Here is a 24,611-nt window from a genome sequence, read left to right as displayed (position 1 = left end):
GTTTGATTTTATTTTCTTAAAATTTGTACATCTTTCCTGCAAGAGTAGTTTTAAAATGGTAACATTTACACCCAGTGATGAGCTGAGGAGGTCAGCGTAATGATTTAGCTCTTAGTATTCATAATAAACATTAGAGTACAGTAACTGTTGATGCTTGATTGATTGAATGATTGATTTTGAACCAAAAGGCATCTTTAAAACTTGATGGTTACTTTGACACCCTGTGCATAATAATGTTCTCCTATGTTTACACATGCAAAGGGACTGGAAAAACTAGTTGTTTAGCCCCCACCCTTCTCCTCCTCCTCCTCCTCCTCTGCTGCACTTCATTTCACCGTTGATCTGTAAATTTCTTTCCTCCGCTATGGAATAGGCACGATGAACCTGAGCAGGTAAGACATCACCTGGTGTGAGTTTAATTGTTCATTCTGCAATCATACATGACTGTTTTAACATTAGAGAAGACATTATTTTAGTATTCTAATCCTAATTCTAATAAACAGTGTCAAAACTGTACATGGTGTTTTGGAATGATGATCAATATGTCCTGGATGATTCCTCACTCTCGGCATGTTTACACACTTACATGCTCTGAGGCTTTAGAGGTTGGTTTTGGCTAGGTTTCAAACACATGAACTCATTTCTAGTTTACCAGAACATCAGACACTTTAATAAAACGCCCATCTTAGCGTTCCTTTGTCAGATTTTGACGTTGGGTACATGTGTTGCTTTTCTTTAGAGTGCCATCTCATAGAATGCTACACTACACAGTCATAACCGGACACGTAGGTTTTCACTGATCGTCTTTGTTACACCGAATCTTTTACCCTCTTCCAAATGTTCTTTTAGCCTTTCTTAGCAAAGTACAATCTAACATGAGCTCTTATGTGACAGTCGTTTTTGGGACGCACCCTTGCTTTAGAAGCTAAAACAGGAACGTTATTATCTTAAATCACCCATGCCTGTGTGTTTTGTTTTGTTGCCATGAAGAATTTGGGTAAACTTCTTGATCAGAATTTGCTGATAAAAGGATATGTTTATAGTAGGCACCGTTTGAGCTGTTCGCCTTAAAAATCATTAAAACTAACAGCTTGTCTTCTATGAGATATAAATAAAAAATATATATATTTTGAAATGTGCATGTGTTTATTAGTGTAAAGGTAATGTGCTTGATTCATTTCAGGGCAAGGGTTAAAGAAGGTGTGCATACACTAAAACTGTCTTATCAGTTACGCAATATAGGTTTGAGTTCGTTTGACTGGTATCTGCTGATATGCTTATATATATGTTGAACACCTATTCATGTAGATTAAAGCAGACCATTTTTGTGTGATTAAATTTTGAAGTTAGTATTCGGCCTGGTTTTTGCGTCTGTTTCTGGGCAGGTGTCATAGGTGGACGGTTGCATACGTGTCAGTCTTCATACTTGCATGTAACACAAATGTTCGTTAAAGGACAGACAATAAAACGCTTAAATTCAAATCTCGCATTTCACTTCAGAGTAATGGAGAGGATCAAGAGAACAAAGAAAGACAGCTATTGGGTTTTAAAGCAAACCAGATTAGTTTTCTTTTAAAACACTAAGGTAACGTAATGTAAAGTCGTAAATAACCTGAACTGATACATAGTCTTCAGATTTATGGTTATTTAGTTCCGTTTCACTTTGTACCAACAGTGTATGAGAATGTTCTCACTCTTCTCCATCTTCCTGAACATCAGCATTTTTTTCCACATTATAGCCCTGTATCAGAAATCAATTAGATTAAAATATTACTCTGAACCTTTTGACTACACCCACTTACTAGAAACGCCTCCCATCCTCAACCAGTGAGGATCACTTGTAGACTGGTTCACACGCAGTATCAAAGATGCTCTGTTTGGATTTTAGATCTGTACATATCATCACATTGTGCCACCCATAAACCCACTTTCAGTCACCACACAAATATGTTTGAACGCAGTTGCAAGTATAAATTACCAAGAATATAAAACTTTGTAGTTCACCATCATTTCTAACCACCTGAGTTATTTCCACTTCCAAAAGAGGGTGTTTGACTTTATAACATTGCTGAAGAAACAATCTTGTTCTGGTGGGCACTCTGTCGAGTGTGTGTGTGTGTGTGTGTGTGTGTGTGTGTGTGTGTGTGTGTGTGTGTGTGTGTCTGACTGGTCAAAGTAAAAACATTTAGACATGATACAACAGACTTCTCATTATAATAGTAACAATACTTATTAACTTTACTGTCAAGGAAATGATATAGAAATATAGTCGAAAGCTCATCTCACTTGAGAGTACACACACGCACACACTCTCTTACACGAACTTTAAACACTCACTTTTAATCCTGTCTCTCTTGTCGTTTTAACTCTCCCAGGGGAGAATAGAGAATGATCAATCAAGCAGACAACACACACACCACCACACACACACACACACACACACACACACACACACACACACACACACACACACACACACACAGGGTTGACTTGTGAAGGAGGTCACATTTTCACCCACAGCAACAGGACAGAATGCTAAACACTGTCGTTAGCCAAAATCTCCCCCGAACCCAGTCTTTATGCACCATGAGCGCCTGCAGCTTTCCCTCTGCCTTTGAGTTTGTAAGTAAACGTTCATATAAATACTATATTGTAACCCTCCTGTCAATTTTTTCTCTAATGATCAATTTGTCCTTAGTCTCTTTTCTTTTTTTTTTTCTCCTTTCCTTTTTATGTGTTGGATGATTAGTTTAACGATTGTGAAAGTAACTAGTAATGATAAAGAGGTGTTTTGTATGTTTGCACAAAGCTTTCTTAGTGAAATAATCTTTTCATAGGGTGACAGGAAATTAGCAGCAGGCAAACAAACATGAACAGAAGGCTCTCCGTGTCAAATATTCTTTAACATGGCTGAGCGATTGTGTTTTAGTCTTGTTTTGTTTTTTTAATGTTTCAATTCATGTTTTGGAATTACCTGAGATGCTCTACATGTTGATTCAGGTTTGCTTCTTTCTGTCTAATGTTGTTCAATTTCAGGCGGTGCTTGAAAGGTCCCACATGTCCTTTATTAATGCCTTTTCTCATGAAGGATTAGGACGAGTCTGGGAATTCCTGTTCTTTAAAAACATCAGCTCCTTCACAACACTTCCCATGTTTGCTTAGTCTGCATTCTTTTTTACCAGTTTTTAATCATCAGTTTGTTGCGTAATATGTATTTCACCAGAAGTTCTGTTAATACTGCATGGGGTTTGATCTGATGGGGTTTTCGACCTCCTGTTTCCCGTAACACCTTACAGTAGTCACACCCATGTCCTAGCTTGGGGGAATCTCTAAGCTTTTACTGGAAAAATCATTTATATGCTTCCAGGTACTGTTTATTTTTTTATTTATTTTTTTTGTTTGTTTAGAAAAATCACAAGCTTTTTTTTTTTTAATTCCTCTATTCAGTCTAACGTTGCTAACGGTGTGTATCAATGTATCGTCTCTTTTGTTATTAGTGTTTTTGGTAAAGCAGATCTTAAAATAATATTTTGGCCATCAGTGGCTGTCAGAACAAATTCAAACAAACATTTTTTTTTCATAGATATCACCTTGCTATGTAAACAGCAAGGAATGTACCCAATTTGTGACAATCTTTCCACTTAGATCTCAGCACAAAACTACATTGAAGACATGTAAAGTCGTTATCTAGTTTTGGGTAACTGCGCATGTTTAGCTAGCAAAATAACATGTCAACAGCAACTCCAACACATTCATCAATTTCATCAAGGAAAAGAGATTCTCCATATTATTGTTTTAACCACACAGTGGATTGCATCAATATTCACCCCATTGAACTCCTTTTGTGTTGGAAACCTGAAGGCTTTCCCAAACCTGGAACTGAAATGGACCTCACTGGGAATATATACATTTATAGCATTTAGACAGATGCCCTTATTCAGATCGACTCATATTTTTCATATTTATACATCTGAGCAGCTACGGAGTTAAGCGCCTTACTTAGGGGCCCAGGAGTGGCTTTTGGGTGTGACTGGGATTTCTCACAACTTTTATATCAAAGTCCAATGTCTTAACCAGTAAGCTACCACCTCTCTCGTGGTATTATATGTGTGGTTTTATATGTCAAAGTATTAGCTTTTCTAATAAAGAACTGATCAAATTTTATCAGTAGCTGATTATTGATTTAAGACACTTTTTAAATTTAGGACACAGATTCTAACTCTATTCAGTAAGCTGAACATTTGACATGCCCTGTTTTAAAGTTTTCTATAAGTTGCACTACAAGCAATTTCAACACAGGCAAAAGGAGTTTGTTTGTCTGGTTTTTGCTTGCAAGAAAAAATTGTGAATTTATTGTGATAGAGTTTCATTTAAATAAGTAACGCATGTATCACAGTAAGTTTATCAAAGCACAATTGCTAAAACTCATGTTTAGCAATAACTGGACATGACTAGTCATTTATCTCACCAACACTTGTTTTGTCGGATGCAGATCCAGACCGCAGCTTGTAGATGTAGCCACAGGGCAAATTGGCCGTACATTTGTCTTTTTCTTTCCCAAATCGTTCCAGGCCTTTTTCACATGATGAATCACTCGAACTCATTCCCAAAACAGATCTGTTGTTCTTGCCCGTCTTCCGTGGCAGCTTTTACCGTGCTGGAGAAGCATGTTGGTTGTTTGTTGAGCTGTCATTAGCGTCAATTGCCAGGAATTCATGATAACCGAGTGTGAAAATGTATTCCTGTTAGCAAAGTGGTCTGTTGCAATTAGGAAAACGCTCGTTTTTCTTTTACATTCATTTGCCAACATTTAAATCTTCCAAAATTGAGTCTGTTACATGCTCAGAGGATGACGTTACATCTACCGGCACGTCTTCTTTTCAGGACGGGCAGACTTCCTTCATCATGACAAGTACTTGGGACAAACAACCTAACCTAGATATAGGGTTTTGTATTTGGCTTTAGATTGTGGGAAGCCATTAGGATATTCAACATTCCTGTAAAATATACAGCATCATAACAGTTCATATAAACAAAGCCAGTGCTGTGTGATTAGGATATTTAGACAGATTTTAATATAATACCAGGATAGAATAGCTACAGTACTACATGGATATTCTCAGTTTTGAAAAATTATGTTATTTTATCAAAATGTTGCTTCAGTAGAGACCTTGGGGTTTTGGTGGATTCTCCAAATCTGAGCAATAAAAAAACAGCTTAAATCCACTTACACTTGTTAAAGTGAAGCGAAAACACGAAACAGATTGCAGATTGTGCAGATTGACGTGGCCTGTAGCCGCCTGTCACTTCCATCTGTAGGCTGGAACACTATTGTGGCCAAAATTGCCCACATAATGCATTACTCATTACATTGTGTTTTTTAAGCATTTAAATTTTAAATCTGTGCCTTCTGCTTTGGGTCCTTTGGATTGACAAAACACCTGATGCATGTTTTTGTGAATCAAGAGGCTATAATTATGTTGTGTGCCAGTGATCAACACAGCATATATGTGTGTGTTTAGATTATTACAAGAACAGTTTTTTTTTTTATTTAATTTTTTAACCATACATTATAAATGTAAGTTTGAATATTCTGAGAAATGTACATACCTGACTCTTTTAAAATTTGTCAGATACTTAAGCTGTTGTATTTTTGTGTTGTAATTATTTTTAATGTTATAATTTTGTAACATCGGACAGGTTTTTCCAGAGAAGATCAGTGACGGTGCTGGGAATTTGTGGAGTCTCATTACCCAGAGTCACCTCAGATTAATTACCCTGCAAAGAGAGACAGAACGGGAGATTTCGCACGTCAGTCAACAGTAAGTACTCACGCACTCACTTACACTCTGTAATATGCATCTACATAATGTACATATTCATGCAAACATACACACATGGACATGCTCTCCTGTGGACAGTAGCTGAAAACAATCCCTAGCTGCATTTATGTGTGTTACCTTCTTCTACGACAGAAGTCTGTGTTTATTAGCTATTGTGTGCTTAATGGGGAATAGAAATTTAATATTTCAGGATTGCATCTGTAATAACTTGTCGCATGTTATTTAACTGCAAGCATTAGCCTTTTGTTCATCTGTTCTGGTTTGATGCAGATTGTCACGCAGAATTTTTTACTTTCTGTTTCTGTGGTAAGGAAACCTGAATAGACCTGATCTAAATGTTCTGCATTGTGGCATTGTATTATAAGCACAGAGCTTCTCCCATCCTACTGTGCCTTTTTAAATGCACTTTGGTATTGTAATATGTTCTAACAAGACACTAGGTCATGAAGTCAATAGAAAGGAGAATATCAACTTGTCCTGGGAGCCAAACTCTCATGCAAAATGCAGAAACGCACCTTATTTAAATCAATTAAACCTTAAAGAAAAAAGATCAACAATTATGATGACATCAAACACACAAAAATATATTTCCTCCAGAATTACCACAACCTAATAATGAGTTCAGAAAGTAAATTAGAGCAATGCAAAGAGAATGGAAAGTGACATGCAGTGAAGAAAGTGAGATCTCTGAAGAAAATACTTATCCTGACATGGACTTGTCAGTCAGGTTACATCCAAGTCCTCCACCCACATTCTAGATGAATTGTTACCGGTTTGTTTACATCAGATTAACAGAAGAGATGTGCTCTCTCCCACACAAACACAAACTATGCTTTTTCATTTTCTTTTATACACAAGCACACACACATACACACACACACACACACACACACACACATATATATATATATATATACACACACACACACTTTCTTTTTTTTTCCTTTTTTTTTTTGCAACTTATTTTAACAATCATATTGGTTGTGTGTAACTTGTACACTACTGTCGTTTTAAATATAGTTCAGTTATCACAAGCCACTGTTTAGAGAAAATAAGAGGAAATATCCAGCATAAGATTTTTAACCACTCATCAGCAGTAAGAATCAGAGGACCAGATTGAGAATCATAAAATATAGATATACAAATGCTTTGTAATCAAGATAAACCTCTTTGAATAATAATAGACAGGCCAATGTATGTAAAACAAAAGGATGATGACAAACTAATGGGTCAAGCAACGGTCACTAATATTTTTGTTGATTTAACTAACAATTGTAGCAGCTTGAATGAATGAAGACGTCTACAGAAACATGCCAACGATCCCAATCATCATGCAGCAAAATAATGATGCAAAACACACTCTTAACCTAAATAAGGACTTTATCAGGGGGGAAAGTGTAAGGTTTTAGACTGACCAAGTATAAATAGACCTTAACATATTTGAACATGCATTTTCCTCCTAAAGAATAAAAAACTGTGGTACAAGCATGGAAAAGAGTCACAAATAAGAAATGCATCATTAAGGTTGTCAGTAACAGGTTAGTTATTGCAGTCAGAATATTCACCCAAATATTAAATGTTAATTATTTTATATTATTTTTAATGTGTTCTTGTACTAAAATGGTTTGGTAGTCTGCCTCCAGCATTGCCTTGTTCTAACACATTTGGATGTTACCAAGAAATGAAACTGAAATTAAGATTAACTGTTTAATGTTCTGATCTCAAACAAAAATGTCTTTGTTCAGGATCACTATCACTGAACTGAACATTACTGTAAGAGAAAACTGTTTCACCCTGGGACTTCTCCACATGCCTACCAGACACGTGAAGGCATGTTGGAGAACATAATCCACTGATAAAGGGTGTGTCTTTTTTTACCTGTTAAATCCAGGGTTATTTTAAAGACTTTAGCTTGCCAAGTAATAGTACGTACATCACCGCAGGTTCCAGTTTAGTGTTACCACATGAAAAATGATTATGAGATTTCTAAAGATGACATTTAAGACCCGTGTTAATGTGTAGTTTATGACCAAATAGATGACGAGTTATCACTTGTCAACAACATTTTTTGTGAATTCAGTAATGCATGATTAACCTGATGATTATAAACAATTACTTAGTTTGATTTCTTTTTAAAGCAAACGCAGCACTTTTTCCTTTGTAACAGGAAGCTTTCACCTGTATAAGTACGTATGTGGTTTGCAGATACTTCAGAGGAAGGACACGTAGTTTATAAATGTAATTTAACAGATGGGTGACAATGGAAAAACATTGTTCTCTCTCTCTCTCTCTCTCTCTCTCTCTCTCTCTCTCTCTCTCTCTCTCACTTTTCTTTACTTTTTGCTCTCTTGAAGGTTTTATATCCCTTCAGTAGACACCAGAATCAGCTAAATCAACATATTTTGCATCATTAGCATGCAACTTCCTCCTTTATGTATTTGTTTTAGGCAGGGGCAAGGAGATTTTTTATTTATTTTTTATGTTTCCTATGTCTGCCAGCCTGTCTTTCTGTCTCTGTTTCTTACTTTCTTACTGATTTACTAATTCACTTGAGTAACTTGTATGGTGGGGGTTGTATAGCTAAAAAAGTGCATTTTAATTATAAAACAACCAATCGTACATAAAATAAGAATAAATACAATTCAGTAATTGTAGGGAAGGCTCTGCACACTGTTGCACAATTGTCATAGGCTTGTATAACGGCTGCATTCCTCTCTCCCTGAAGAGATTAGCAATATGGGTAAGTATATGAAAGCAAGTGTGGTAACTCTGCTTAGGAAATATGATAGGAGTGGTATGAGAGTGAGGGAGAGTGAGAGCTCGAGCAAGCGCATGTGTTGAAATACAGCTGTGCAAGCTCATTGGAAGCGCGTGGAAAACTCTGCGTAAAGGGCAGCGTGGGAAAGTGGAGGAGGTTTTTAAAACCTGGTGAACGTTTATCATCATTCTGGATTCTATGTTTCCTGTACCATAATTAGTTGTGTGAGATCAGAGCCATTTTTGTGCTTCACTAAATTCTATTGCGCGCACACACACACACACACACACACACACACACACACACACACACATAACCTAAAGCAAAAAGTATGCTATTTTTAATAACAAAACTGCAATGTTTCCTGAGTGTGCATCTCCCTCTAGTGGAGGCGCCATGAAATATATTCATGAGCCATAGTCTGATTAATGACTTTTTAAAGCCATGACCTACTCTCATTGTGCTGAATCTTACAAAAATCTATATTATATGTATAAGGATTACAGCCATCTCCTACTACAATAGTGCAAGATTTATGGGTAGAATGTCTTACTTTGTGTGTGTGTGTGTGTGTGTGTGTGTGTGTGTGTGTGTGTGTGTGTGTGTGTGTTAGACTGACATCGGTGCGGCTGCAGAAAAAGGTCCTGAATTGTGAAACAGCAGCTTCAGAGAGTCTGCACACTGACGCTGAACAGAGAAACGTAACCTCAGAGACCGGCACTGTGAGTAAAATACACTACATTACCAATCAAAAGCAATCAAAAGCTCCTTTATTTCTGCATATTTTACTACTGTCCTTACAAACACTATTGATTAATTACAGTTGTAATTAAATCAAGAGCTGCACAAGAGTGAAAAGAGCAGAAACACACACCCAGTCTGACACGTTCCAAAGGTCTTGGTTGAGTGTATTTATCAGACACTAATTTAAATTTGTTTAAGTTTTGTTATAAATGTTTCAGGTTTAGCTTTATTTATTTACCTGAGGATGCTTGATCTTCTAAGCAATGCACTCTTGTTTATTCTTTCTGTCTTACAGTGCTTTTCTGGGAGCAAACATCACCTCCAGAAGTGTTTTGTGGGAATAGCGGCCCACGCAGAGCAGCTTCATTTTCGTGAGCAGGCTCTTGTTGCCCTTCTGAGCATGCTTGGAGAAAACATCCAGAGATACAGAGAGGAAAGCACTAAACTTGACCACCTGACGAATAAACTGAGTAACGGCATGCCAGGAAAGAGTCAAATGGACAGCCAAATGGTAATTGCCTTTTTCATACTCTATGTGGCAAAACAATTGTTTTCCACAGGTTTTGTAATACAAAATCATTGCAGGATCAGCACTGCACAGCAAGGCACTGAGGGAATCTCTGCTGAAGTACAAATGCAGACTCCAGGTGCTTACTTTTGTGGTTAGATGAAGGAAAAGGCTTAGTTTGCTTGCATTTAATTATAGATTTGGAGACTTGGGTATATGCAGAACTCTAACTTTCAAGTTCAACTCATCATGTTGATGAATGAGTAAGGGAATGACTAAGGTCTCTGGTTCAAATAATTTTCATTTTCATAGATGATGGAATTTCCATCACATTTTATTAATAGGAATTTCAATGAGTGGGAATTTCTAGTGTGTGCTGTGTTGTTTTGTCAATTGTGTTAATTGACTTTATTTAAAATCCACCTCATGTTTTAAGGTTGTTTAATCCCTGAAGATATAACAATCAGTCTTAATCAGTCTTTCTTTGATAATTTTTTAGGTGGACATTTCAATATATTCCTTTTAAAGCATTTTTTTGCATGTTATATGCTGAAATCTGTCAAGGAAGCCATTGCTAGTGGCACAGTAAATGTAGCGGTGAATGTTAAGTCTGGACGGCCACAGAGAAGTTTAATTCAACGCTCTACATAATTTATCACCTTTATGCATCCATTCGCCTAAAAAAAACAACAACCTGGCATTCAGTGGTGTGCACTTATTGCACAGGTGAAATAGGACATTGCTCTCAATTGCATTTATTTTATTATAGGGAGGGCCGTCTGAGGAGTCGGATAATATTTGGAATATAATTGCAGGGTTTATGTAGCTTTGTTTTGGGTAGGATGAGGGTAAATGGGTAAATGGATATTAAATTCCACATTCAACATGCTTAAGCATTACAACACGCTATGTGAGGTTGATCACAGTAATTTAGGTCAGGACACATTGAATTCAGCACCATATGTCGCTTCAGCAGGCCCCAAAGGAACACACAGAATACACACACTTGCACACATAAAGTGTTTCAACTGATTACCCTATCCTCAATGTGAGTGTGCGCATGCATGTGTGCGGTTGCCGTGGGAATGAGACAGATGTACTGTAATGCCCTTTTCCCCCTAATTGGGACTCTTCAGCCCATCAGCGAACTGAAGGCCTTTCGCCAGAAAAGCACCCAGGGAGAGGTGCATTTTGGGTAATCACACATTCAGCCTCTAAACCAGTGACCTCTTCTCATTCACATTGGGATTATAACAGTAACAGAAGATTAGTGTAGCTTGCACTCAGTATATTCTTTCTTTTTTTTTTTTATAGGTTTTGATTTGATTTATTTGGATCAAGGATAAACGATGACATGCTTGCCGTTATTTATGAGATCATATTTTAGGAGAAAAGTAATCACATTAAAGTCTAGATTAAGCGATTATCCCTCTTTAAATACACTAAACGATGCGCTGAAGCCGGCCCTCAGGGAACGGTCTGGAGCGCATTCCCATGATTCCCTGTGCTTTCCCTGGGGACAGAAGCTGTGTGAGTGTCTGGATTATGCTGAACTCTTTTCATCTGTGTAACTCACTGGACACTAGCCAATTTGGAGATCTTGGATTTACACAATTATCTTTTGTGTGTTTATTGGCTTTTTGGTGATTGGATGTGTGTTTTTATCCATGTTTGGCACATTTATTGTCACCAGATGTCAGGTTCAATCAAATGAAGGTTAATTTTTTTAAAGAGAGAAGGAGATGGGGAAATAGATGCAGGTCATTATATAATTAGACTTTTTTGTTTTTGAATCTGTCTCATCCCTTTAATCATGCAATACTATACGATGATGCAATTACATTTGGCAGAACAGCACATAAATTCATCCTTCCACATGCTCAATTTTGCAGCTTTTCCAAACCAAAAGCATGCAGTTATTATAACATGTAACAAAGTTTATAAGTAAGAAAAAAGATATTTATAGATCTAGAGAATTAGTGTATCTTATCTGGATGCAATTGAGTTGAGTTTTCCTATACCCAAAGCCATGTTTCCAAAGCCACCTGTGTGTGTGTTTAGGCTGTCATTTTACCTTAACATCCTTTTTTCTCAGGCGTACCTGTGTTTATTCAAACCGCTGACATCTCACAGCTCCCTTTCTAATTTGACATTTCTGTGCCGATCCACTTACGTGTTTTGTGCTGTGATCGTGTGTCATGTTGACATGTTGTCAACTTGTCTTAAAGCGTAACACCATAGCACCTATGGTGTTTGGGATTATTCAGCAACAGCTTGCATGAGGATATCAGATCAGTATTGCTTGTCGGCTCATAACTAGAGCTTGAGTATCACTGTCAGTTCAATTACATTTTATTTATACAGTGCTTAGAACAATACTTTACAGCTTTAAAGAAATCCTGTTGTAGATTTATTTATATATATATATATATATATATATATATATATATATATATATATATATATATATATATATATATATATATAATGAGCAAGCTAGAAGCAACAGAGGTAAAGAAAATCTCAAAGAATAATTTGTGGTACTAGATTGTGGGATTATTAATTTTTACTACGTTAAAATGTTCTTGAGCATCTTGTAAACAATAGTCCTTGTTATTTCATGGCTGTTCTTATGTACAAGTCTACATGATCCAGGTGAGATTATCCACTGAGGCAAAGTGGGATTTTTTTTTTCCATTGTAGAGACTGGGGGTAAAAATTAGAAGAAAGAAAAAAGTGGGATTGACACCATTGAAAATCGATAGCTCAGCTGTCACGCAGGTGGAGATTTAAAGTAAAATGTTTCATGTGAAGCCTCATGTGCAGACAGGTTGTCACCTGAGTTTTTTTTCTTTCCATATGCTTATTGTCTCAGTTTTTTTAATAAAGAGTCAATCTGACAACTGTAACATTTTATAGCATATTCAGACAGGCAGAGAAATGGCAAACTAAGCCACTTGTGTTGCTTTAGGGATTTCTGCCTAAGTTAAATGATCCAAATAATGTGATGTACAAATTTTTTTTATAATTTACAAAACATTTCATTTACTATATTTGTTTAAAAAAAAAAAAAACACAAAAGCAGTCTGTTGAATTCCTCTTGAAATATAGATTGGTGTATTTCTCAGGAAACAAACAGGCAGGACATGTGTAGCTCGAAAAACACTGCCGTACACTCAAATGGACTTGACGCAGTAACCACTAATAACATGGAGGACGAGAAGAAGAACTGCAGAGAAAACATGAAGGCCTCGTCGATGAAAACAACCTGTCTCACACGATCAGGCAGCGTGAAAGTCCTCATCCACAAGTTCTCCGCTTCTGAAAGCAGTGGGCAGATGTCACCTAGTGTTTCTCCATCACAACAAAGAAAAAATGCAAAAGAGAGCGACCTTCCGGCTGTAACAGTAACCTCCCCATCCGGACAGTCAAACAATGTTTCCAATGGTCCCAATACACATTCATACTCCGACGGGGTAAGTGTGCGTGCAATTTGCCATACTTGACCGGGCGATCCGTGTTCACTCCGCATGCAAGAGCTGCAGCGTTTTGTCACATGCATGACCTCCACACTCTTCAACGCTGCCACCTGTGTCTGAATGCATTTGCATCGCTTATCATCACACCACTAACCTTCATGTGCCATGAATGTGTTTTGAAACAAATTATCAAATCACTATTTATTACTCATATTGTATTGACACGCTTGTATGTTTTTTACTGCATGGGTTCGCTCGTGTCTACGGAACATTTATGTCTCTTTAAGGACTTGTGTGAGTTTTCATGCAGATGGAGCTTCATAAATACATGGATTCTTGGACTAATTTGCTTTTTTGTTTGTTTGTTTGTCTCACTGTATGCTACAACTTTGTCTAAAATTCAACAGCACTTCTCTCATGGCTTTGTTTGCACACGTTGTTACTGCTTGCTTCTGGAATAGTTTTTTGCTTTCTCAACGCACAAGCTTGTCGTATGTTTTGTCCTTTGTGTGCATCCAAGCTCTCGAACATGAAAACACACACAACTACTAAAGCACTTTTTAATGATTCATCTTTCTTTTTTGGATTTTTAGTTTGACCTAGAAAATGGCCCAACAAGCCCAGAGTCTGAGGATCCACTTACCCCTAAAGCGATTTACAACCCGAAGTACCAGATGTTTCTAGGATCCGATACGATCAGAAACGGTGCTAGTGGACCGGGTGGACCCACTGACATCAGTACCAATGGAACTCTTTCCAAAACTAACATGTCACATTGGAAATCGATGGAATCATTGACTTTGAAAGACTGGGACAGCGGTCCCACCAGGGTAAGTGGATGTTGTGTATGTATATGTTAATTGACCCTTTGTTGCCTGTAATTCTTTTTATATATATATATATATATATATATATATATATATATATATATATATATATATATATATATGCATGTATTAGTAAGCATTTAGGGCTAAAATGCGAGATCTTGTTATGCACGATGTTTACTTCCATTCCTGCTTTTATATCTGTAAAATAGCTACTTTTGTTAGTATTCACTGCAAAGCAAACAATCACAAATGCAGTGGTTATTCATGTGGCCTCAGATGTATAAAGTAGATAAGTATATATAATATTATTTATTGCCTTTTTATTGTGCTGTTCAGCAGATGAGATTTTCTCCTTATTATTTAATTTACAGTGTTTTTTGTTTTTGTTTGTTTTTTGTCCCTTTTCATAGACGGGCAGTTCTGAGGTGCCTGCAAGAGTTTTTAACAGCCCCTACTCAACCATCTCACTAGATTACAACCCTGTAAGCCGAATGTCCGAGTACAAGGTACACTTATGTGCACTTTATTAAAATTCAGATATGTTGATATTTTCTAATGTACTAATTTTTGTTGCATAGTTTGATGTAATTGTGGTATGTGCCTAGTATGAAATTTAATATACTGGTGGTAATCAGTGGTTAAAAGGAACCTCATCTGAGTATCATTTAAATAAAAACTGTATATAGCTTTTTGTTTTTGACTAGGGAGTGCATTTATATTAATATATAATACTATAAATAGATGGTTTGGTGATGATTCCTGCATTAACAAAACGGTTTGTGTAGATGCCAGAGAGGAGGTCTCCAACAATGTCTGAGATGAATTTATTCAGTTTAAACCGAAGCCCAAGTCCTGTGAACACCATGAACGCTCCCCGTGCACGATACACTCCCTTTGATACTCTCACCCGGAGACAAGGGGTAAGAGCTTTGGCTTTCTGTTTTTACATTATTAATGACTCTATCAAGTAGTACATAAAAATATGCAAAAATGCATACGGGATTAAAATTAAACCAGCAAATGAATTTGTGCATTTGTTCAGAGAAACTATTCTAAAGAATTGTCACATAATATGTTTACTTCTTAAATAATAATAATAATAATATATATAATTTAAAATAACTCTCATAAAATAAATGTTATCAATTGTTTAAATTTTATTATTGTTTAATTAAAATAATTGGTGTGCTACTCACTGTTCTGTTTGCATGTCATTTCTATCCTTTCTTGTCACTTGATACCATAACGCCATGTAGCAGTATTACATGTGATATCAAATATAAAATATTTTAAATTAATTGCACTTTACCTCGCTACTGATGAAATATATTTTCCAAAGTATTCGTATCTGTTCTTTGAGCAGTGTTTTCTGATGAGCAGCTTGTTGTGAATTTAATTATGTTTATTATATTTCTCAGCAGCAAGCCCCTCCATCACAATTCTTACTGAGGAGCAATGTGCCAAACAAACGGGATTACATTGAAGAGCTGACCAGACAGCTAGAGGAATGTCAGAGAGTAAGTAAAAGACAAGATTTGACACAAAAAATTACAGTATTAAATACACATTCAGCTATTGTTCAGAAAATAAATGGGATACCTTCCATCACTGGACATAATAACTGATGTCTATGAAGAATAATAATAGAATTGCTTGTTTAAAGTAATAACACTTCATTAAAATAATTTTGCACAAGCAGTAATTGTGTGGCAACTGTATGCCATCTCTGCTATTTAAAAAAAAAAAAAAAAAGGAAACTGTTCTTTGCTTTCACACTGGAGGAATTGGATTTATTTCTAACCATGTTATTTTTCTCCTCATTACAGAGAAACCAGTTTCTGGAGGCAGAAAGCATTGAGCTGGAGAAGGAAAGGACCCAAATTCGTTTCGAGATGCGAAATTTGCTGGTGAATAACGAGGATCTGCTCCGTATGAACACACAGCTACAGACAGAAATGAAGAGGATGAGAGACCGACTTGTCGAACTTGAGAGCGACAACAATGTTATGGTGGAGCGTTTCAAACAAATCGATGTAAGAAATAACTATCAGATTTTAGCCAAATCTATAAAACACCTGTTCATTACCAATTGTTAATTTGTTTTGTTTGTTTTATTTTTATAAAATTATTGTAATGATCTATGCAACTAATATTCCCGATGTTCCTCTGTAAAAAAAGTGCTCAGACACATAACATAGTTAAAGAACTACATAATATATGCAATACTCATATGCTTAAATAAACATTATGTGTCTGTCACATGGCTTACTTGTGTGTGTTTGTTTTGCAGGTGGAGCTGAAAGAGGCCCGTGAGATAATGGTGGAAGCAAACACTCAGGAATATGCCTTTAACTTTCTGCAACAGTCACTTAAAAACAAAATACAGGATGCAGAGGTGTGTGTGTGTGTGCATGTGTGTAGGGAATTAATTTTATATATTGAATTTTATTTAACTTTTTACATTTATATATTTAATTCTACAAATGTAATTAAAAATATTTATTATATAAGTTGCATGAAACACAATATTTTACAATTGGTGCATAGAACATTAAAATAAAATAAAAATAGAATGTTTTTTTTTATGTAAGAAAACAGGTCTGAATAACTGTTATTAGTTAGAAACTTTTGTATTGTAAAAAGCTGTCCTGGAATTTGTATTATTAGTTATCTACAAAGATGTGTTTTTTTGTGTATAATGTACTGTATGGGAGTAAATTTTGACTACTGTTGTGTAAGCAGTTTTATTGACTGTATATATGTGTGTACAGGAAGCTCTGGAGAAGCAGACCACGCGTGCACAAGAGCTGTCTGAAAAGCTGTGGCTGGCTGAGAGGAATCTGGAGGAAATGGAGATTGAAAAAGAAAACAGGGGGAAGAAAGCATTAGAGCTCAGCAGCACTGTAGATCGACTGGAGACTGAGGTGAACATGCAGACACATTCACACACATGCAGAAAATGTGTGCTGTAATTTCTGTTTAATAAACAACCTGTTAAGAAAACACAAATGACAAAAATTAGCAACTGTTGCTTATAGAACATCCTGACAGTAGGGAGCGCTGCAGCACCTTCAGAACTTCCACAACTGCACAAGCTTATATGTATATATTTCTACATTGTTCACATGCACACCTACAGTACAGTAAATTTTATGTGATGGAGAAAGATTTAGGAAGATTTCATGAAAAGATATTGGTTCAATAAGCTACAACTAATACACAGCGGCTCATTTTTACTTTGTGTGTGTTTGCGTTTGTGTGTTAGCTGGCAGAGGCTCTGCAGCAGGCAGCTCAGTCAAGTACTGAACTTAGTCTACAGCAGAAACTCAGAGTAGACACACGGCTGAGAGTGGAGGAGCTGGAGGAGTGTGTGTTGGAGAAGGAGCAGGAGATTATGCGCTTACAGCAGATCGTCAGCCGCCTACAGGGAGAGGTATACACATACACACATGCACTGCCTGGAGGAGAAGGATTTTTGCACAACACTTACACTTTGAGGGCTGTGGGTTCAATGTTGGAGTACGGAATACTTGCAAGTGTTAAAACAAAATGAAATATCGTGAAACACATATAAACCATTATAATATAAATAGAAAATAATTGGCGCCACAAAAAGAACTTTTGGATTGTGGTATAAACAGTTTTCCATAGTAAACAGTAATGACAAATCCTACGAAACTCAAACTTGTGAAAATGTAAGGCAGCTTCCTTAATAAAAAGTGATAGAGTATAAAGAATACAGTACTTCCTCGATAAAAATACAATTTCCTTCCATGTAGACAATTACATTCACTCTCCATATCCAATTCTTTACACCAAAATTCTCATAAGAGCTGTGTGTGTGTGTGTGTGTGTGTGTGTGTGTGTGTGTGTGTGTGTGTGTGTGTGTGTGTAGGTCTCAGATAAGCTGTTGGATAAGGAGCAGTCTCTAGAGAATGAGATCCAAATGAGGGAGAAAATTCAGCTTCAGTGTAAACAGGCTGAGAGAGCAGTGGAGGATTTACAGATGGAACTGAACACAGTCACACAGACCAAAGACGATCTGAGCAAACAGCTCAAACAGGCACAGGTAACATACACACATTCCATTCTTAATATAATAATCATGTCCTTAAGGGCATATATGCAAAAACTATTTTCCAACTGATGACAAACTAATTCAAATGACCTCATCACCTCGCATATACACACAGTCAAATCCTACAGCGGTTTAATGTGTGTTTTGTGTGCTTTAGGAAAGAATCATTGATCTGGACACTGACCTGGAGGAATTTCACGAAAATGAGCAAAGACTTGTTGCAAAACACAAGCGAGCATTAGAGCAGGTCAATACATACATTCTACAGCTGTGTTTTGTTTGATTTGTATTTATTATGATGTCCATATAAATTTTCTCAAATTATTGTTAAAGGAGGACAAATGTTGGTAATTATTTGTTTGTATTTTGGACAGAGAATTGGTTACATTTTTGTCCCATCAGCCATGTCGATTCATCTTGAATTTTCTATATTGTGTCTGATCATTAAGAAGTTGAAAGTGTATTAAATTTTGTGCATGTAGTTATCTGAAAGATGTTTGGAGAGAGTCAATAAAAGTCTAGTGGGTGGAGCTGGATCTAATCCAACTCCTTTTATAACCCTATCCATGACCCCTAATCTCACAATGGTGTACAACATAAAACCACACATTTAACAAACTTCTCCAGCCTGAGGAGCTGGACCAGCTGAACCTTATCCCCTGATATTTTAAGTGATATCTTAATTATGAGCTACATAGCAAGTCAAATGAAGAAAATGTACAACAACTGAAGGGGATAGTTGTGTAGTTTTTTGCTGGACTAGGTAGAGATTTAAGAAATTCATTTATTGTATTTTATTTATTATAGAATTTTGCCTTAAACTGTTAAAAATAAGACTTATGGTTTTTGTTTTTTTATCTTGCAGTTCGAACAGATTCAGTTGAAACTGATAAACGAGAAGGACTTAAATGATCAGCTGGAGTGTGAGAAACTGATTCTGGAGAGACAGGTATCTACATATACATATGATTTTACTTTAGATAATAACGTGCAGGTGAATTAAGTGTAATGATGAAATGCAGAGTCATTAATCAGTAATAGTCAGTTATCAAACACTGATGCTTCTATGTTGTCTGACCTCAACACATGACATCTGTGATATTGAGGTTTAGCTATAAAATGTCTAATAAATTAGAATGTGATGTATCAAGTGCATACGTGGTGGTGTTTAATAATATATTATTATATTGTATTTATAATATATTTATTATATCATTTAATAATAATATTGTGTTAATTACTTGTGATATAATGGTTATTTTATTCACAGGTACGAGAGCTGCGTAGTGAAATCGAGGAGCTGCAGAACAACAGAGTTCAGGAGCATGTGGTCACTAAAGCAGAGGCCAGAGCTAAAGAACTGGAGAATATGCTGAGAATGGAAGAAAGGTAATAAACACACACACACACACACACACACACAAACACTAAAACACAACATTCTGTGTCTATGTACACACATACATACGCTTAATATACACAATTAGATTGTAATTAACTGCCTGCAGAAAGTTCACTAATGTAAACATGTGCACTCACTTATATTATAACTCTTATGTTTCTCTGCAGAAGTAAAGTGGTACTGAACAACACCATCAGTAAGCTGGAGAGGAAAATTAATGAACTGAGTGATCAGATGGAGGACGAGCACAAGACCGCTAATGAGCAAAAAGACCTGGTACACTCTTTACACTGTATTTATTCATTTTTACCACTAGATGGCGCTCGTGGAGTTGATGAGTTGAATATATGATCACTGGGATATAAATATATCATATCACAGTGGTGGTAGCAAGTAGGGGTTTGAGTGCAGGGTCAGCCATGATATGATACGATTGTTTCATTGAGTGATTATGGATTTGTAAATTAACCAATATTCTGTTTTGTGTGTGTATAGATGACTCAGAGAATGAGATCTCTGAAAAGGCAACTGAATGAGGCAGAAGAGGAGGCGAGTCGCCGTGAGGCTCAGTTCAGACACACACACAGAGAGTTAACAGAGGAGAGGGATTCCACTGCTCGATTACAGAAACAGCTGCTTGACCTGCAGCTACACATGAAGTGAGTTATTCCATATACATATATGTGATGTAAACACGCTTTCATTTCTCTGTTGTCTCTGTTGCATATAATCATTGTGCCTGGTGCCAACAGTTTAAGTTTCTCCCAACTGATCCAGAGTATAATTAATAATATTAATACTGATGTGTATAATTAATACATGTTCATCTAACTCTGATTACCAGTCAAATGTCCCAACAAGTACAAACATGTAAAATATTTATATCCTTGTGGGGACATTCGGTTTGCACCAAGATATATAAACAGGACCCCACCCCCTGTTCACAGCTACAGTATGTGTTTCTGTGATATGAAATGTACCTTAAACAGAAATGTGTGCTACTAAAGTCTCTGTAGTAATTGATTAATTATATAAGCAATAATTATAATTTATATTTTTTCTTTTACACTTATATATATCCTTTTACACTTATATATATGCCTTTACAAAGCCTAAATGTATTTTATTAACCTATTCTTATTTATGATTTTTTTTGTAGGAGAAAGGAGTCAATAATGATGAGGCAGTCGCTGGATACCTTAAAGCTAAAGTTGTCTGATGATGAAGAAGAGGAAAAGAAGCCTGCTGAGACCAATTCAGGCCAGAATTGAGAGAGAGAGAGAGAGAGAGAGAGAATGTGATTGGTGAATGTATAAAGCTAGTGAATGTTTGACAAGTAGAAATACCAGTTGCAAAAACATTTACAACAAACTAAGCTCCAGCAAAACAAAACTATCCAAATGTGTCATTAACTTTAATAGCTGGGATCTAACCAGTCTTTATAACTGGGAAAGGAAACTTCTGTTTGTTGGTGGGTTATTTTTTTTATAATCGACTTTTACATGGACAGTGTTTTTAAGTCTAGACAAAATGCTTAACTGCTACATGTTTTGCAGGGGTAAAGAGGTAAATATGTTCTTGCTGCCAGACAGATCACATAACGTGATTTCCATAGAGCAATGTGCACGCCTTGCACTGTTTTATTTTTTAACTGTATAGCAGAAAGATTTAACTATTTAATTTCTTTTTTTTTCTTCCTTTTTTTCTGTCCTTCAGAGGTGTACATGCTATAAGAATAATGTAAATACTTTTGCGAACATTAACCAATTAATTGTTCATTGAAGATTGTATGGATAGGCATAGAAGCGTTAAGCAATTAGTTTTGAACTATTTTATATAAGAACTATAAAGAAACTAAACACTGTTTTTGTGCTGTGATTTAAGGCTATACATTTAAATTGAAATATTTCAAATTTCAGGTTTGTTTTTATTAGTTAAACTAAAATCCTCATATGAAGGGTTACATTTATATCTTGTTCATAGACCAATTGTTCAAGCCACACATTTATCATCATTTTAGGATTGTGCTTTTATGCAAATGAGATCTTGTTGGTGTATCCCAAATAGCTTTATTTAATAAACAAATAAACAGTCATTTGCATTTCCGAGAGCTATAATCCATCGTTTCTAGACTTGAAATATTTCGGCCAAATATGCTAATGTTCATTATAATGAATCATGAATTGAATTGTAATGTAAATGGACACTGGCTTCAATTCAGTTGCATCTAAATCCTTTCTCTAAAAGGAGCTCATTCGCTTGAATATACATAAAAAAAAATGCTTTCCTAAAGCCAGCATTGTTATAAATGTGTGTGTGTGTGTGTGTGTGTTCATACTAATTATTCAAATATGGTCGTCCTATCCTGCTGTAAAAATAAAAAACAAAACCGCTAAGATTTCTTGTTGGTCTGAGCTGGTGTGTGTGTGTGTGTGTGTGTGGGTTAGTGTTGATACAGATTTAGTTTGGCCAGAATATTCTCATGCTTTTAGCAACACAGAATTAGAATAACAAAATGGATAAAGGGTGTCCTTCACTCTTAGGAGAATTTTTCCTCTGTCCCTCATGCTAATGTGCTATTATGCATGGCCATGCTACTGTTCCTTATACTGTATATGCATTAATATACATTTGTGAACTCACACAAAGGTTGTGTCGTTCATCTGAATATGGATGCAGAATCAATGTGTGCCTTAAGGAATAGTCAACCTTTATGACATGCTGTACTGAATTCAAGTCATGTATAAGACTTTGTTTGAAATCGCTATCAGTGAGTTAACTGGTTCCTGGAAAAAAAAAAACATTGACCCCATGTAGTATATACAGCTAATATGTTGAATACTATCATACACTCATAGACAATCAAGTCTAAGTATACTGCCCAAATATTTGATTCTATTGTAACAGAATATTTTATTCTGATAAGCAAGTCGTATTATAGAAGGGTACATGCTTTAAAATGTCATGTTCGCACATCAAAATCGCATCATGGTCACATACTGACCCATCAGTTTATAGCCTTCAAATACACCAACTATACTGTACAAACTAATACATGTTGTTCACACAGATATCGTTTGAACACAAGGAGCTGTAGGCATTTGTCTTTATTCATAAAGAACATACGGAACACTCGCAAATTAATGTTCTCCAAGTAAACAACTCAGAGAAACCTGGTTTCTTGTTACACTCCATACCTACTTTATATGCATTCATTAATAGTAGAGCTGTGTACATACTGTAATAAAGGTCTGCAGGTTTGTAAGGAGAGCTAGACAGGCACAATGAGAGAAAACTAATGTAAACTTCCCAGACTTTCTCATGTTTTATTTATTTTTTTATTCTTTATTCTGGTCAAAGCTTAATGAAATTATCATCAGTTACCCCATGTCATCTCATGCCAAGATAATTTATTGGAATGTGAAAAAATGGGTGCCATTTTCCAAAACTGGTTTCAGAAATTGGAAGGGAAATGAAACATTTCTGTACACTTGCCATAAAGAGAACCTTGAGGTCGGTACGTGGAAACAAAAGGGCTGTTTTGGCACTGAGAGAAGTAAAAAAAAAAAAAAATTAGGACCTTAAAACCATAGACTTTTTTGAAGGAGCACGAATGGGTTTCTTGTATATTTTTGTAAACTTTACTTGAACCGAGTATAAGAATTTGCTCATTTTGCTGAACTTGTGCTATTTATAGCTACTTTCATGTGATTTCTTTAAGGAGGTGGGTGTTCACTAGAGTATGCGTTCAAAAAATCAAAAAATAGTTATTAAAAATGAAAAGGGTAAAAAAAAAAAATAGAAAACTGCTACTCATGATCAAAGCCTGACAGGATACAGAGCCAAGAGTTTGCAGGTCAGCAATTGACTGAGATTTACATTCATGTACACACAAAGCAGGTTTTCCTTTTTGTTTTTCTTTTTTGCAACAATTATATTTGAAACTGGCACGTTAGTTATTTTTTTTAATTAAATTAAGGAGATTTACATTTTTTAATTGTTTCAGGAAAAACACAAGTGAAAGACATGTTCTAATTAAAAATAAAAATACATAGAGCTATTGTCAACATTTTACCATTGTTTATATAGTGGGATTCTCAGCACCGGATTAAATGAGCACTGTGGCGAATTTCAACACTTAGAATTAACACTGTAAACTAATTTAATACACTGTAAGTCAGTTCATGTGTAACATACATCTAGATATGCTTCTGTACCTTCCCCATACCATCAGACCGATTTAGCTTTAGCTCAGTGTTCCATTAGCTAATATATAAATACAGCATAGTCCTGAACTAAATCGTGTGTGTGTGTGTGTGTGTGTGTGTGTGTGTGTGTGTGTGTGTGTGTGTATATATATATATATATATATATATATATATATATATATATATATATATATATATACACATATATACACATTATACACATATACACACACACACACACATGTATATATGTACTGTACTGTACATTTAGGAGTAGGGGCTCCGAAAATATCCAGTATAATTAAAAGTCTAATTTTTGTATGCTAGGAACTAGAATTAGCCCTCCTCGTTAAAGACTCTGTTGTGGTCTACACATTTATTTTGGTACTCACACATTTGATAATGATTCTGCACATGTAAAAGGTAAGCTGTATCAAACTAATTAATGCAATACAAAAAGAGTTTTTGGCACACGAACTACATGCGAGAAGTTCAGTATATACAGTAGGCAGTCTGAGGTGTTTTTTTTTAGCTACATGTAATACACAATAATGGTTAGAATGATAAATTACACCATTAAGCCTAAGGAACACTGTCCAAAATGTTTTTCAATCAAAGTTATGAAACAAATGAAGTTTTAGATCCTAAACCAGACTGTTCTTGTGTGTTTGCAGACTGTGTTCTCAGCACGATCCAAACAATACAACTCCACATACACCTTCACTGGCTTTTAGTTGAAAATGTAAGTCTTACTTGAAACA

General features: G+C 35.8%; 1 protein-coding gene across 1 annotated transcript; it reads left to right on the top strand.

The window, feature by feature from the left end:
• The first annotated feature begins 372 nt into the window (after positions 1-372).
• On the top strand, positions 373-22,038 carry LOC124397710 (cingulin-like protein 1). Its single transcript, XM_046867376.1, has 20 exons — positions 373-392; positions 5,701-5,822; positions 9,215-9,323; positions 9,641-9,856; positions 12,982-13,329; positions 13,926-14,162; positions 14,573-14,668; positions 14,948-15,082; positions 15,581-15,679; positions 15,989-16,195; positions 16,453-16,557; positions 16,934-17,086; positions 17,428-17,595; positions 18,058-18,231; positions 18,398-18,487; positions 19,106-19,189; positions 19,511-19,629; positions 19,810-19,918; positions 20,138-20,301; positions 20,802-22,038. Exons 4-20 carry the CDS (start codon positions 9,746-9,748, stop codon positions 20,911-20,913), a joined length of 2,511 nt encoding a protein of 836 aa, XP_046723332.1. The 5' UTR covers positions 373-392; positions 5,701-5,822; positions 9,215-9,323; positions 9,641-9,745; the 3' UTR covers positions 20,914-22,038.
• The last annotated feature ends 2,573 nt before the right edge of the window (positions 22,039-24,611 follow it).

The sequence above is a fragment of the Silurus meridionalis genome, chromosome 15 (genome assembly GCF_014805685.1).
Source record: "Silurus meridionalis isolate SWU-2019-XX chromosome 15, ASM1480568v1, whole genome shotgun sequence".
Lineage (NCBI taxonomy): Eukaryota > Metazoa > Chordata > Actinopteri > Siluriformes > Siluridae > Silurus > Silurus meridionalis.
This window is presented reverse-complemented; position numbering and strand designations above follow the sequence as displayed.